Below are 16,829 nucleotides of genomic sequence, written 5' to 3' on the forward strand. Positions count from 1 at the left end.
AGGCGTTCAACAATGGTAAATTATTTGTAGTAACTAAAAAAAATAATTTTTTTGGACAAATTAAGTGTAATTGGATAAATTTCTCCCGGCACACCTGAAGATCTCTCACGGCACACTAGTGTGCCTCGGCCCAGTGGTTGAAAATCACTGGTATAATCCGTGACTTCCACAGAAGCTGATTGTTATAGACACTGAGCCTTCATCAAGCTTTACTAAACCTGCAAATGCCAAACTACCCGTTAAAAGCAAGTCTACTGTTTTAACACACAACACCCACGTGAGATTATTGTGAGGGAAGAATCTTAATTTGAGCACTCCAGGTCTTTTGGAACATAATGTTTTATTAAATTAAAAAAAACCCACAATTACTAAGTATTGTACAAAACATTTGATTACTGTCACATATTTGTAAAGTAACATTCTTTACTTGGAAAATAAACTGAAGGATTATTCACTATAAAGGTTGTTCTAGGCTGAACAGCAGTCTTAATACCGTCACTCGACATACTGAGGAGGACGTGCATTGTGTTATGCTCGTGTACTGTTTCTTTAAATCTGCTGTGCAACAAGTTTATGCAATATCCATTTCCAAGAGCTCCAGTCACAGCTGAAGAAACGTTAACCTTCCCCCAAAACTCATCAGACAAAGACAAGTGACACAGAATCTAGGCCTCTAAACACTCAACACTCTCAGCTGTGTTGTCTGCTATTCTATACAAGCAGCTCTTATTATTAATTTAGTTTATTTCAGGAACAACCCCAAGCATGCAAGTCTTCAGTGAGATACTTTTAATAGTCATAAATGACATGAATGTTTAGAACAGGTGTAAACATGACATGAACACACACAAAAAGACAAAACTGGAACACAAAACAAAGAAAAGGAATTTGCTGACATCTGCTTCGAGTTTCTCAACACACTGGTTTTCCATTTTAAATGCAGATTTCAACTCGTGTGCCGAAGCTTTTTTAGCGTGATCACATTCAGCAACAAGAACTCCAGCTTTAGCAAAACTATTCACTCGATGCATTAAAAGAGCATTCCAGCTGCTTTTCGTATTAACCACTGATTAAACTGAGCATGTTGAGTATGGACTGATCACACAGGCAGAGTCTGGTCACTTGATGTTTGTCTTCTGAGCAACAAGGTCAGGTCAGCTTCAGCCCCAAGTGGAGAGGTGAGATCAGACTTTTTTTTTTTTCCTTTTTTTTTTTTTTTTTATATAGAAGAATTGGGCATAGGGTCATCCATTTCTTCTGTACTGTCACACTCCTGGGCAAGTGAAGAGGTGCGAGGGAAGGGTCAACCTGTGTGCCCTGCCCTCACCCTCCCTACCTTAAAGTCTGTATGGCACTTGTCGTAGCGGAGTTTAGAATCCCATACCACCCATGCCTCCCATTCCCCCCATTCCTCCCATGCCTCCTGGCATTTCCTTCTCCTCCTTGGGTAGCTCTGTGACCACAGCCTCTGCCGTTGAGAGCAGGGATGCAACACCAGCAGCGTCCAGTAGTGCCGTCCTGACGACCTGCAGGGGGAGCCAAAGAGATTTAGCACATCTGCAACATCTTTCCATTCACAGCAGAGGGCAACAGAGCTTCCTGCATTGTGTGTTCAGGGCTCATTCTTGCCATGCACTCAAAAAAAATGTTCTTTTTAATTTGACAGCTAACATTTCTAACACACCTTTGTAGGGTCAATGATTCCTCGTTCCACCATGTTGACATATTCACCATGAAGGGCGTCATAGCCAGTCTCTGGGCTGCTCTGCAAGATTTTTTCCACCACCAGAGAACCCTCCACTCCTGCGTTCTTAGCAATGGTCATAGCAGGGATGCGCAGTGCTCTGCGGATGATGTCGATACCTGAGGAAGACATTTTTGTACATGTATTGTGTTTGAGTGCGAGACCAAACACTACAACTGTACTACAACTTTTAATTCAGTGCTTTTCTTAAAAGACTTACCAATCTTCTGGTCCTCATTGATAGGTTTGATGGTGTCCAGTGCAGGGATGCAGCGCAGGAGAGCACAGCCGCCTCCAGGAACAATGCCCTCTTCTACAGCAGCTCTAGTGGCATTCAGAGCATCAGTCACTCTGTCTTTTTTCTCATTCACTTCCACGTCGCTCGTTCCACCAACCTATAACAAGGCAGATAAACTGATCGTACCTCACTGTGTGGCAGCTAAATAGACAAAAAAACACTTGAGCCTGCCTCCTTACCTTGAGTACAGCCACTCCGTCAGAGAGCTTGGCCAGGCGCTCGTTGAGTTTCTCCTTCTCATAGTCGCTGGTGGTGTTCTCTAGCTGCTCGACGATCTCGGCAGCACGCTTCTCAACGGCAGCTGGGTCGCCACGGCCCTTCAGCAGCATGGTGTCATCCTTGGTCACGACCACCTCGCCCACACGGCCGAAGTCGTGCACCTGTATATCCTCGATAGCGAGACCGACAGCCTCGTCGCCAAACACCTGAATGAACACAAAGGCAAATATGGTAACTGTGCACAGTTGTATCTAGAAGACATGAAGATTAAGTCTTGGATTAAAACACATACAGCTCCTCCAGTTGCAATTGCCATGTCTTTCAGCTGGTTCTTCCTGTTGTCTCCGAAGCCTGGGGCCTTTACTGCAACAACCTGCAGTCCAACTTTCAACCTGGAGGAGTTAAATACATGTTACAGCCGGATTCTTATAATTAACACGACAGTTTTAGGAACAGGGATAGGAATTAAAGTGGTATTTAGTAACAAGATTTTAAATAGACAAACCTGTTGAGGACAAGTGTGCTAAGGGCCTCTCCATCAACATCCTCAGCCACAATGACCAGTGGTTTACGGTGCTGGTTGGCAATCTCCAGGGCTGGCACGATGCTCTGGACGCTGGAGATTTTCTTCTCACTCAGAAGCACGTAGGCATCCTGGAACTCGCACTTCTGACCTGAAGAGATCAAACAGTAGATACCGAGTGAAGGAGAGTTTTTATATCAGATGTGTTTCATCAAGGACTGAACCCTGTATATTCTGACCTTTAGCTGTGTTGATAAAGTAGGGTGAAATGTATCCACGGTCAAACTTCATGCCTTCAATGATCTCCAGCTCATCATGCAGAGTTTTGCCATCCTGGATGACAGAAAAATCAAGAGTCAGGAAAAATGTTCAACACAAAAGTACTGATCTAAACTTAAACTAAAGTTAATAGTAACTTAAATTTAACCTTTATAATTTTTATTCCATGTTTCTATACTTCTGTAAAGCTGCTTTCAGGCAATGTCCATTGTTTAAAAACACTATACAAATGAATTGAATTGAACATGCTGGGAAATGTGTACCTTTACAGTGATCACTCCTTTACGTCCCACCTTCTTCATAGCGTTGGAGATGATTGCACCGACTTCATTGTCTCCGTTGGCAGAAATAGTGGCCACCTATGAGCATGAAGGATTAATACTTTACAATCCACTGGCTAAATTAATGATTCTCTCACTCTGGACAGAACAGACTCCCTTCTGTTAATGATGTTATACATTCAAACTCTTACCTGAGCGATTTCCTCGGGTGTAGTGACTGGTTTGGAGAGCTTCTTGAGCTCGTTGATGATCGTTTCTACAGCGAGCATGACTCCTCTGCGGATCTCTACGGGGTTGGCACCTTTGCTGATGGTGTCGAAGCCCTCTTTGGCAATGGCCCGTGCCAGTACGGTGGCGGTGGTGGTGCCGTCACCCGCCTCCTCGTTTGTGTTATTAGCCACATCCTGCACCAGCTTGGCGCCGATGTTTTTGTACTTGTCTTTAAGGTCAATGCTTTTGGCAACCGTGACTCCATCTTTGGTGACCTTTGGGCTGCCCCAGCTCTGCTCAATGATAACTGTGCGACCCTGATGAATGATGAAAACATTAGAACATATACCTGAAGATTTTTTTTTCCCCCCAACAAGCTATTCTGGAAACAGATCAACTGTATGAAAAGGAAGTACAATAAAGTCTACCCAGTCAATATTTTTGTACCATATTATACAACATTGTTTGAATACTCTACAATTAATTCTGACCGGTATTAAACAGTACTATACAATCATGTTAATGATTTATTATAAAAACACAAGCTAAGCTTCAACCATGTTATGTGAAAATTTTACCCTTGTGTATTTAAGAACATAATTTAGCTTTTTTCCCCCCCACAACAAACAAGCTAACCTTTGGTCCCATAGTGACCGCCACAGCATCTGCCAACAGGTCCACTCCCTGGAGCATGAGCGCCCGGGCATCAGCTCCAAACTTTACATCCTTGGCATAGGCACGGGTGAGGTGTGGAGCTAGAGCCCTGCACACTGGCCTCATCTGCCTCATCACACTGGGTAGGCGGAGCATCTCTGAAAACACATCACAAAGAACCGAGTCTGTCAGATCTGAACAATTTTAGATAACCCACCTTTATCCTTGAACTCTATTGAAGCGAAATTCGAGTCACGTGACCACAAAAGTCAGAAACGTCCCATGGCGCCCCCACTGGTACTGAAAGGAACTGCAAGTTATTTGGTTTGAGGGAAGCGGAATCTTTTTCTCCTTGATGAGAAAACCAAACACAGAATTCTCACTAAAATTAAATCAATTCACTCTGTCCTTAATTTCCAATTCTGATAATAAAGTCTTCTGTATACACCACTGTCTCAGAGATTTCTAGAAACGACAGGATGGATCATTCATGTGGTTCCCTCTGTCCCACGTGTGTCCAGGTCACGCGTCACAAGGTCAAGCTCACCGTCCTCATGGCAACAGGCACCGGAAGTGCTGTTTAACAGCCTCACATTAGCCCGAACACACACCCCGGCATCACGACAGGCTTATAAAGGTTCAATAATATTATTAAATGTGCTCTAGCATGGTGAAGAAAGCATAGCACGTTTAGCTTAGCCGACATTAATATTGAGTAGAAATGCTCGCTCAGAACAGGTTGTGGAACAGTGATCAGATGGTTATGGGTTCAGATCCCCAGGATGTCAGTGTTGAGATCTAGAGCAAAGGTCTTTTAGATGAAAGCGTCTAGTCTAGATAAATAAACAAATGTAATGTAATTCAAATTCGTCAGCTAGCTAAGGAACAGAATAATGGGGTTGTATAATCGTGCATAAGACTTCCACAATCAGTAAAAGTATCCATGATCAAATCTATTGAAAAGTATTTAACATTTGTTAAATTGGGCCCACGTTAACTGCGTTTTAGCTAGGGTCCATTTCTCAACATGGTCAGTTATTCACCTGCTTAATCATGGTCATTTAAGCAAGGCTCGCGATCCTGCAGCACATCTTTAATATGGAAGACCCATTGAGTTCATAGTCTCATTAATCTGTCTATTTAACATGGCCTTGACTTCATCACACATTATATTAGAAGTTTGCTGCTGCTACTATTAGCTTTTATATACTTTTGCAAAGCTTAAACGATCTATACAATGAATGTCGTTTGTACTCTTTGGGGAAATAAAATAGATATGTATATAAAGTGAAAACGCAATAAAACTTACTTTAGCTGTGACTGGAACCGAAGCAAACGGCTGAAGGAGAGAGAGAGAGTGATCTAACGCAAGGACTGAAGCTGCTGCTGCAATTCAAGTAGCTCCACTGCAACGCACATGGGCTTCTACATCCGGGTAACAAACCGGCCCGCCCCGAAACCTGAATACACATGTGTTACTAATAATTAACACTTTTTTGAAACAAAATAAAAACACAAACTTCTATTAGTCATGTCTTATTCTATTCTTGTGTGCATATTCAAACAAAAAACATACAAATTACACGATTTATTACACACTATTCAATAATAAAACAGTATTTATGCTCGTTCCCGGGCCAGGACTTCCAGAATTTTCGCAAACGCTATTGGAGAAAAAAAAAGCGAGGTCAGGGGTTGACATTGGGTAATCACTGTAAATGGTGCACTGGTTAAATTAATGTTTTCGCATTGTTGAATGGCTCGTTTTTTTGCAATATATTTTAGACTAATTTTTTCATATAAATTGAAATAGAAGCATAGATTTATCATTTTGTAGAGACGGAGTGTTATAGAAATCCTGCACTAAATTCTTTTCAGGCAGTGTGCACTTCGGCGCATGCGCGTTGGCCTTCTAGAGCTTTCTTCACGTGGGTCTCTTCAGTGCCACTCGCTTCTCTTTGCTCTTTCTCACACACACACACACAGGACCTAGAGCTGCTAAAGATTAACTGCAGATATGGTAAGTTCTTACTATTTCAACACGACTTCGTTTTTCAGATATAAAATCTGACTATAAAAAAATAGGATCTGTTTTTTTCCCTCCTTCTCTACTCATATCTATCAAGTTCACGTGCAGTGCTATAATGATGTACCGGCAAGGTCATCAGTAACGTGTCATATTGCTGATAAAACGCTTTATATGTTCTTGAGGTTAGAAAACTTTCTGGATAGGATCTGAACACATTTAGCATGGGTGTAATGGATTAGCAGACTGGTATGCGTCCTTGATTTTATAACCTGCTTCTGCAGCTAAGCTACCGGACTGCCAGCTCGCTCACTACAACACATCTCTGACGCTTGGAGACTTTTAAAAAATCTAGCTAGCTAATGCTAATCTGTGCACGGTGATCAGCTGTCACATGGTCAGTGATGTCTGTTAGTTTTTGTAATATTTCCTGACACATGTAAGACAAAAAGGCAGGTATACAGGTGAGTTTTATGTGCGCGAGGTCCATCTGTAACCACTTCCGGCTTATTTCACGTCACGTCGCGTCGCAGAGCACGTGAGGGGAATCCTGGAGTCTTTTGTGCATCGCCTCTGATGCAGAGACCATCGGATCACTTTTTTTTTAAACGCTTTAGTATTTTCCTTTGTCTGCTCACATTTAACTGGTTATGAAAAACTAAGTAGAGTTTCTACAGCTCTTGGATTATTCCTGAAACAGTTATGGAGCACATGCATCTCAACTGGCTTGTGTGCATGGAAGTTCATTTGGATGAAAAGAGCTGAATGAATGAATGTACATGTTGAGACTTTACGATTTCCTCTTCCTCTCGCCTCACCATCCGGTTCTTTCCAGAAATCTTCAGAAAATTCAGTCTGCTTCAGCCTTACATCATTATCTCCAGTGTCAGTGTCCTTTGTCCTTCACCAGATTGGTAAACATTTACAAAGCCTCCAAATTCTGTCCCTCCTCCCTTACTCCCTTCACAGTACTGTCCTTGATCCTCCCCTCCCTCACACATGACCTTCACTCAAGGACATGGACACAAGTGCAGCTGGTGTTGCAAATCTCTCCTTCAATGGCAGTTTAATTCTTTAAGGTTTTTCACAGTTAAGCTCAGTAGAATAAGCAGCTTGTGATGCAAGGGTGGGAGAGGGGGTCCACTTAGATGGACTGGTGTCCCATGCAGGTTGTATTTAATGTTCCTGGGACCAGGATAAAGCTGTTACTTTATCAAGAGGGATGAATGAATGTGTGTAATTCTACAGTGCCCTCTGCAGGCGCTAATGTGGATGAACATTATCATGCATTATCATCTTTTACCCTTTAGGCTAAGGCTTTCCGAAAGTTTCTCCCCATGTTCGACCGAGTACTGGTGGAGCGTCTGGCAGCAGAGACCGTGACGAAAGGAGGCATCATGATTCCAGAAAAGTCCCAAGGCAAAGTGCTTCAGGCCACCGTGGTGGCTGTGGGACCTGGCGCCACCAACAAGGTGTTTATCATCTCAAAAATGTTTGTGCCTTTTTGTGCTGAGAGATGTGTAAAATCATATCATTGGCTTTTTCCCCCCCTCAGACTGGAACTGTCACGCCTGTCAGCGTGGTAGTTGGAGAGAAGGTTCTACTACCAGAATACGGAGGCACGAAAGTGGTTCTTGATGATAAGGTACATGTCTTCCTGTATTGTGATACATTGGAAATAATTAGTTTGATTGTCTTCAAGAAGATTCATAAAATCTGTTCTAATAATTGGTGTTTTCAATCCTAGGACTATTACCTGTTCCGGGATGCAGATATTCTGGGAAAATATGTTGAGTAATTCCTGGTAGTGTCTGTTATAATCATGCTTATCATCCCCGAGGAGTGGTTGTCTCGACTTTTTTTGGTTTCTTTTCTATGTTGTCAATTGTAAATAATTCTGATCATACTTTGTTACATTAATAAAGTGAATTTGGGGAAATCTTGATGTCTTGTCTGACTTTGGGACTGTAGAAATGTGTTGTAAGGTTCTTATTCAGCATTTCTGCCCGTTTAATGCTGTGGTCATTTTCAGCTACTTGAAATTTTAGTATATTTTCAAAAATATTTAAAGATTTCAATGTAACTTTTAATTATTTTAAAACAAATTCAGGTTCTATTGTCTCTGATTTTACTCCACAGGGCACATCTTTATTTCCATGTAAAGCATCTTTATGGCTTTATTAAATGATTTAAACTAAATTAACATTATACATATTACACATACCCATACATATGCAAATGTTCAACTTCCTCGTATTAAAGTTTAACATTATAGATCGGTGTAGCTAATGGGTCATTTAATAAATAATTTAGCACAAAAAACTTGACGTAAAATAATTTAGCATAAATAACTACTGGTTTAACTGATACACACTGTGTACGTGTGTGTGAGTAAGAGTAAGAGCTCTGTGATTTTGACCCATTGCATAATTGTTGGTGCCAGATAGGCTGGTTTGAGTATTTCTATAACTGCTGATTACAACATTCTCTATAGTTTACTCAGAATGGTGCAATAAATATGAACAAATCCATTGAGCAGTAGTTCTGTAGATAGACACACCTTCAGTGGAGGTCAGTAGAGAATGGCCACAGAGGGACAAGCTGAGAAAAGCTACAGATAACCACTCTGTATAATTGTGGTGAGCAGCAAAGCATTTCAGAATGCACAACATGTCAAACCATGAGGTGGATGGTCCACATCAGGTTCTACTTCTGTCAGTCAAAAACAGAAAGCTGAGGCAGCAGTGGACACAGGTTCACCAAAACTGGACAGATGACGATTGGATAAATGTAAAGTTAGCTGTGAATTTAGCTCCAACAGAATGAATCCACAGACCCAACCTGCCATGTGTCAACAGTCTAAGCTGTTGGAGGTGGTGCAATTGTGTACATTTACATTTCATTATCCAGAGTGACTTACAATTTTATCTCATTTTATACAATTGAGAGTTAAGGGCCTTGCTCAGGAGCCCAGCAGTGACAACTTGGTGGATCTGGAATTCGAAGTCACAACCTTCTGAGCAGTATCACAACCATTTAGCTACCACATCCCTACATGTAAGGTGTAAGCAGTGTTGGGTAGGTTACTTTGGAAATGTAATAGGTTACAGATTACTCTGTTTAAAATGTAATAAGTAGTGTAACTTTTCAATTATTTTACAAAAGTAAAGTAACTGATTACATTTAATTACTTTTTGATTACTTTTAAGCTTATAACGGATATTTTCAACTAAATCATTTCCAAACATTTATAGCAGGCAGGGTTAACCTTACAGTAGTAACTCAACTCTGTTTACTGTTTTTATTTATAAATAAACAAATGCTCTTTGCAGTGCCGCATGCCATATGTATATTTAAGAAGAAATTAGAATAACTGGGGAACGCAGTCAGTTAAGTAACAAGTACCACATTTCAGTCGTACAGAAATTTGTCGACGGTCCCTAAACTACCAGTTCCGATTGTCTGTCTAATGTCCGAATATCAAACTAACTTCACCGCGGTTCTGATTAAGTCGTGATCACGAGAAAACAACTTTTGTTATCTCGAGATCACGAGAAAATTAAGTCGTGATCTCGAGAAAACAAAAGCAAAAAAAATATCACATGTCCTCTCTGGGCTTCCGTACTGAGGCGATCACTTATTCGTGTACAATTTATGGAGAATCGCAGAATTTTAGGGGGGCTGAGCAGAAATGGCCTAGCGATGCCCATGGCTAGCAGACTAGCTAATTAGTTCTGAATGTTATGAATACAGGTCTTGAGTACTCTATGGGCTCGATGAATGCGCAGGCGCGTTTTAGTGGATTTTTTCCCCACATAGCAGCTACAGTAAATCAACTGACCACTCCGTCACTTTCTATTAAACAGAAACGAGTAATATATCATTCCAAACTAAAGGGTCTGTTTTTATTTCTGTACAATCACAATAATGACAAAAAATTTTACATTTTAAATATTTTGTAAAATAAAGAAAGGCTAGGTTACATACCTGCAGATGCTTCCTCAGGTTCAACATTGAAGCCTTTGATGCTGAAAGCATTTTAACAGCCGGCAAACTAATTTCCCACTGAACTGTTATATTTGCGCCTTTATTGGATTTTAGGATGAAATTATTTTTAAATTTCCAGGACTGAAATGCATTTTTATCACTCGCCATGGTGGTAACTCTCAGACAGTGTAGTGGCCTAAAGCTTTCCGAGGCAATGTGGATTAACGTAATTGGCAGACGTGCCGCAAATTCAAACCAGAGAACCAATCAAAATCATCAGAATAGCACCGCTTTAACAAACAAATTAATATCATTTAACATATCCTAGTTTTTTAAAGAAAATATTCAGATGTAACTCTATTTGTAATCTTTAACATTTTCATAAGTAACTGTAATTTTAATTACATATTTTTCTAAGTAACTGTAACGAGTCACTGTTACATTTATTTTGTAATTAAGTTACGTAACGCCGTTACATGTAACTAGTTACTCCCCAACACTGGGTGTAAGGTGCAATTTACCCAACCACAAATGGCTAATACCAGCATGATAATGCATGTCACAAACTGGTTTCAGTGAACATTCACTGTCTTCGCAGTCACTGTACACTTATGGGATGAACGTCATTTTCACATCATGAAAGTGTACCTGGAGAAATCTCCTGGATTCTGTCGTGTTTATCAATTTTCGACGCCATTTTACTGGACGTTTCGAACACACTACCTGTAAGAATGTAATGCATACACCGATGCCATTATACGAGCGGTTGCAGTACCAGAGGCGACCGCTAGAGGCGCGCGCACGCCATTAAGTCGGTCGAGATGGTCATGGCGGAGGGCACAACCGTTCTGAGGAGGAACAGACCGGGAACCAAGGCGAAGGTACACCATCTCCTGCATTATATTCAGACAAACCTTTAACCAAGAAACCAGTTGAGGAAACATCTATACAATTTAACCTTGACGAAGGTAGTGTTACTGTGGTGGCTAGGTATCTCGTGCGAAATTGCTTGAAACACGTCTCGCTAACGTTAGCAGCCTAGCCTGCTCATTGGGTTTTGCTCAAATCACTGGCTAAACTAAATGTCTCCATGACACTCCCTTTCCACTTTAATTTTATTAAAGTGATGATCAATAATCAGATTTTTTTTTTAAAAAATGCCTTCATTTCATCTAGTCGTGTCAGACCTAATACTCTTTATCTTGCTGTACTTATTAGCCACTTAGCTGTGCACGAGCAATAAACAAACAACTTGGCCATATTCAAAACACAGCACTAGTTTGCTGTATAATAATAACACCAGTGTGTCCGCGGTGTCAAATACTTTGTTGATATAAGGCTTCGGATCGTAGTAGACCTAGATTTACATTTTTGAATATGTATTTAATATAAACTAGTGCTGAAAAGTAGTTAATTGTACGACATTCAGCTAGTCATAACATCAGCTAGTGCTCTCATCCACATACACGGAGAAGCGAGACAGACACTAACTGCATTAAAACTGTGGGCTCAGGTATTACACGATTGTGGCTTTTAATGGTGTTTTAGTATGTCATAAAACTTCACATTTCTTCCATGCTTATTCTGTAGCATTTAACGTTACAGCAGTGTGTCCTCTCTGCTTTGTCAGGACTTCTACAGCTGGCCAGATGAGTCTTTTGAGGAGATGGACAGCACTCTGGCAGTGCAACAGGTGGGCGCTGTGCTCAGGACTGAGACTCTGATGCTGTTTTGTGCAAGCTTGCTTATAATTGATGGATGTACACTATAAAATACATATTAAAATACAGTGGCCGAGAGGTAGAAAAAAATAACAAATAAGGAAACAATAATAAATCAGAAACGAAATAACAAATCAGAAAACAAAATAAATAACAAATCAGGAAACAAAACAACAAATCCGAAAACACAGGACAATTCAGATAAACTGGAAAAGGTAGGTATAGTTTGTGAATGGAATTCTTACTGCAGATCGGTAAAGATATACAAGAAATAGTAAATTATGTATCTAACTTGATTTCCTGTACATGTGTGGAGTTCTGCGTTCACTTTCAATCATTCTTTAGATAGTGCAACATTAAATCTTTTAAAGAAAATAACAAACATAAATAATTATATTGCTAAGAAAGTGGAATCCATTCAGCGCTGCTTCGAGGAAGGACATTCATATGGCGTGATTTTGGATATACTGATAGCGTATCATGGCATAACGATTAGTGTGCAATTTCTAAAAACACACCTAAAGAACACAGGTATTTTTCAAAGACCAAACCATTCCAGATTAAACGAGGTAAGGAGCGCTATAAGAGCAGAGCTCTGTTCATATACACACTGGACTTCCGTGTATCTTGAGTGACAGATCTCTTGTCCAATCAGTGTTAAGAATTCCATTCGCAAAATTTACCTACCTTTTAAGTTTTGTCTAAATTGTCATTGTGTTTTTGGATTTGATATTTTGTTTTACATTCCTCAGCCATCGTACTAAAAGGTTGTGGACACTTCACCATCATACCCATATGTGCTTGTCGAACATCCCGTACCACATTCAGTCCCTCTTTGCTGTTATAATAAGCTCCACTCTTCTGAGAAGACTTTCCGCTATATTTTGGAGTGTGCCTGCAGAAATTAGTGTTTTAAATGTACATACAACAATACATAAAACAAACAAGAAAAAATAAGAGCTAGTTTGAGCGCTTCAGGAAAAGGTAGGTATTCATCTGTCATTTAAAGACGGTCAGTGACTCGGCTGTATGGGTATCTAGGGGACGTTCATTCCACCACCTCAGTGTCAGAACAGAGAAGAGTAGATAAATATCTACCTTGTACCCTGAGAGATGGTGGGAGCAGTCGAGCAGTGCTAGTAGATCAGGGTCAGGGCTCTGTAAAGGGCACTCATGCTTTAATGTATTCTAAGTGAGAAATAACTTTTCAGGGTGTTACCTAGGTGTCATTAAACAATAAATCTCCATTATGGTTAATTAGAAGATTGGTTTAAATTTTTTTTTAGTAGCCAGAGATAATGTAAAACAAATTCCACATATTGTAAGCATTTTTTCAATAAGGTTCAATAATATTGTTTTATAGCAATAAAGCTTTCCATTCCTGGACCTTAACCCTGATTGGACTTTGTTGCTTGGACCCCTAAATATATAATAACTTTGATCATGTAGGTTGTGGTTTACACCACTGCAACAAAATATTTAAGTATTTTGCCTTCTGGATGTGCTTCTTGGACTCATAGGCATCCCCAGATCCTACTTGGAAAACCCAGTTAGAAGTTGTGGGTTAATTGTACATAACTGCACAATGTTTTGCTGTAACATGATTGATAGGTTTATATAAATGCACTTGTGGTATTAAGTTATTGTTATTATCGTAACGGCTTCTTCACAGGAAGCGCTGTGCATGGAGAGTGTATAAAGTATTTTGTTTAACAAAGCAAAGCATAAACTGTTGATTATGATGAGGTTTTCTTTGAGGAGACAGTTAAACATTTTTGGAAGGAGTCTCTGATGCCAGCAGTTGTTAACAGTCCAGGGTAAAGCTGTTGCTTTAAGTTTTTCAACAGTTTCTCTGTAACAGGCTGTGTTTTTCCATCAAGTGAAATAGAAGCTAATCACCCCACAACCTTAAGTATAATCATAAACTGTTAAAGTAATAAAAATATTTAGCAAATGTTTATGGTATAAGAGCAATAAAATCCTTCAGGTTGTGCTTTTATAGCAAAGTAATCAACATGATAGTAACAGTGCCACGTCACACACTGTTGTTGGTTATTTTCCTGTAACAGCGCTTGCTTTATTTTACACTTTATGCCTGTGTTATGATGTCAGAAGGTGATAACAAAGTCTCTGTTGTGATTTCATTAGTATATCCAGCAAAACATTCGCTCCGACTGCTCCAACATAGAGAAGATCTTGGAGCCTCCAGAAGGACAGGATGAGGGAGTGTGGAAATACGAACATCTCAGGTAACTTTCACTTTTAATGGCAGACAGTGTAAGTGTCTGTTTCTAGTCTTGTTTTTCCTTTTGTCTTAGTGACCTTAAATCTATGGGGTTTTTTTAGGCAATTTTGTTTGGAACTCAACGGCTTGGCTGTTAAACTCCAGGTAATCTGCATGTGTTTAAACAGTATATAAATTAGTGCTCAGTCATCAGGTACCGCACAAACAGTTTAAAAACAATGCCATCGCCCATGCTGACACAATTGTGTGCTTTTGTATGCTGACTGTTTGTCTCTTTCTCCGGGCAGAGCGAGTGCCACCCAGACACATGTACCCAGATGACTGCCACCGAGCAGTGGATCTTTCTGTGTGCCGCCCACAAGACTCCAAAAGAAGTGAGTATAATGTGTGCCTCTCCAAGGGGGTGTCCGAAACATAAAATGATACCTACTATGGCTATATTTGTAAGGATGACTCCTGTCCAAAAATAATGTTTGTGTGGAATGCTACCTTCTTGGACATCTTCATCAGGATACATACATATATTGTTGCAGTGCTACATGTACATTATGCAGTGTCCAAGCCAGTCTGTGTAATAGTGGAGGAAACAGGGAGCAGTTTGTGGACAAAAATAACACATCATCTCCATTAGTCGATCTGTCCAAGTCAGGTTCTCTGTGGATGTGCAGCACATCCTGGGAATATACTCTGTGAATATTGCCCTATGATGAAATAAGAAAACCACACCAACATGAAGAAATCTATCAATTATTCCTTTCCTTTTAGACATGTAGAAATTTAATTTCTAGCAAGAATTGGCTGGGATAGTCATGGGATATTCACTAAAGGGCTTTAGGCTTAGTGATTGTACCATATATCAGTAATCTGGACATGTGGTACAGTATGAAGACTCAAACCGTTCGAAATGGTGCCTTATGATGAGTCTTCTGTATCGGACACACCTGACCTCTTTGCTCTCTGATAAAGACTCCCCAATGTCTGTGACTAAAAGGACACTTGTTGAATCATCTCCTTATGAGAGTAAACGTCTATGACTTTCTGTGATGTATGACTTTCGCCCAGTGATACCACTGCAGTGCTTAAAACTATAACGTAAGACAAAAAATGGATCACTTTCTAACAGTCACATCTTTCTTTTTCTCCTGTTCAGTGTCCTGCAATCGACTACACCAGGCACACTCTGGACGGTGCAGCATGCCTTCTTAACAGCAATAAGTATTTCCCTAGCCGGTGAGTGCTTCCACACAAAAGCTGCCATTCACTGAGTTAGGGATTGTGGATAAACGGGTTTGACGCTGCTTATTTACAAAATTTACATGGCAAAATCTTTAGTATTCATACTCAGTGGCATATTTCAATGTTCCTGTAATCTAGTTTGTTTTGCAAAACGTTTCTGTTGTAAGTTATACTACTGGAGGCATGCTGTGCTCATTAATAATGTGTTCTGTGTACAGCGTCAGCATTAAGGAGTCGTCAGTGGCGAAGCTAGGCTCCGTCTGCCGTCGAATTTACAGGATCTTCTCCCATGCTTACTTTCATCATCGCCAAATATTCGACACATATGAGGTCAGCAGATTTTATTTTATTTTTAAATAAATTTGTTTGTGTTGACATTGTTTCTACTTAAATGGCTCAGGAAATGCTGCATGTACAGACAATGGAAGGAAATCATGTTTAAATGGTGTTCTTTAGCCTGATCAGTAGGTGGCATCCTGAGACAGTATCTGAATGCTTTAGTTAGCATGTCCATCTTGTTCTAATCATAGTTTAATACACCGATCAGGCATAACATACATTATGACCACCTGCCTAGTATTGGTGTTTGTCCCCCTTTTGCTGTCAAAACAGCCCTGACCCATCATGCACTGTGTATTCTGACACCTTTCTATCAGAACCAGCATTAACTTCTTCAGCAATTTGAGCAGTAGCTCGTCTGTTGGATCGGATCACATGAGCCAGACTTTGCTCCCCACGTGCATCAATGACCCTGTGGCTGGTTCACCACTGTTCCTTCCTTGGACCACTTTTGATAGATACTGACCACTGCAGACCGGGAACACCCCACAAGAGCTGCAGTTTTGGAGATGCTCTGATCCAGTCGTCTAGCCATCACAATTTGGCCCTTGTCAAACTCTCTCAAACCCTTACGCTTGTCCATTTTTCCTGCTTCTAACACATCAACTTTGAGGACGAAATGTTCACTTGCTGCCTAATATATCCCACCCACTAACAGGTGCCATGATGAGGAGATCATCAGTTTTATTCACTTCACCTCTCAGTGCTCATAATGTTATGCCTGATCAGTGTTTATATACTTTTTGGAAAAAACATCCCTTAATGATGTTTACTGGAATGAAAATAGTATGAAAATTTATACCATCCTCTTCTTCACTTCATATGCAGAATGAGACGTTTTTGTGTCACCGCTTCACCCGCTTTGTGATGAAGTACAGTCTGATGTCCAAGGACAATCTGATTGTGCCCATCATGGAGGAGGAGAACCAGAGCGGGTCAGCAGGAGAGAGTGAAGCCTGACCTCCACCTCTGCAGAGCATCCTGAAAAACTGGCGCACACACTTGTTTTTTTCCCCCCCTCCTTATATCCACAAAGAGAGAAAAAATGGAAAAGGTTCCTTGTATAT

General features: G+C 40.4%; 2 protein-coding genes across 4 annotated transcripts; one reads left to right on the forward strand and one right to left on the reverse strand.

Moving 5' to 3' along the window:
- Positions 1–323: 323 nt before the first annotated feature.
- On the reverse strand, positions 324–5,668 carry hspd1 (heat shock 60 protein 1). Its single transcript, XM_058391584.1, has 11 exons — positions 5,518–5,668; positions 4,191–4,366; positions 3,536–3,871; positions 3,327–3,422; positions 3,024–3,117; positions 2,767–2,935; positions 2,554–2,653; positions 2,222–2,467; positions 1,965–2,139; positions 1,685–1,863; positions 324–1,526 (listed from the first exon to the last, which is right to left on the reverse strand). The coding sequence occupies exons 2-11, from the start codon at positions 4,362–4,364 to the stop codon at positions 1,371–1,373; spliced, it is 1,725 nt and encodes a 574-aa protein (XP_058247567.1). The 5' UTR covers positions 4,365–4,366; positions 5,518–5,668; the 3' UTR covers positions 324–1,370.
- A 401-nt stretch (positions 5,669–6,069) lies between these two features.
- Positions 6,070–16,797, forward strand: LOC131354214 (MOB-like protein phocein). 3 transcript variants are annotated; one of them, XM_058391590.1, is made up of 9 exons: positions 6,070–6,228; positions 7,545–7,706; positions 11,852–11,914; positions 14,091–14,191; positions 14,289–14,331; positions 14,475–14,561; positions 15,338–15,417; positions 15,642–15,753; positions 16,591–16,797. In XM_058391590.1, exons 1-9 carry the CDS (start codon positions 6,226–6,228, stop codon positions 16,720–16,722), a joined length of 783 nt encoding a protein of 260 aa, XP_058247573.1. In that variant the 5' UTR covers positions 6,070–6,225; the 3' UTR covers positions 16,723–16,797. The 3 variants fall into 3 exon arrangements, with proteins under 3 accessions (XP_058247573.1, XP_058247572.1, XP_058247571.1); XM_058391588.1 differs by lacking the exons at positions 6,070–6,228; positions 7,545–7,706 and adding an exon at positions 10,975–11,102; XM_058391589.1 differs by lacking the exons at positions 11,852–11,914; positions 14,091–14,191; positions 14,289–14,331; ... (2 more) ...; positions 15,642–15,753; positions 16,591–16,797 and adding exons at positions 7,790–7,879; positions 7,982–8,173.
- The last annotated feature ends 32 nt before the right edge of the window (positions 16,798–16,829 follow it).

This window comes from Hemibagrus wyckioides, linkage group LG06 (assembly GCF_019097595.1).
Source record: "Hemibagrus wyckioides isolate EC202008001 linkage group LG06, SWU_Hwy_1.0, whole genome shotgun sequence".
Classification (NCBI taxonomy): domain Eukaryota; kingdom Metazoa; phylum Chordata; class Actinopteri; order Siluriformes; family Bagridae; genus Hemibagrus; species Hemibagrus wyckioides.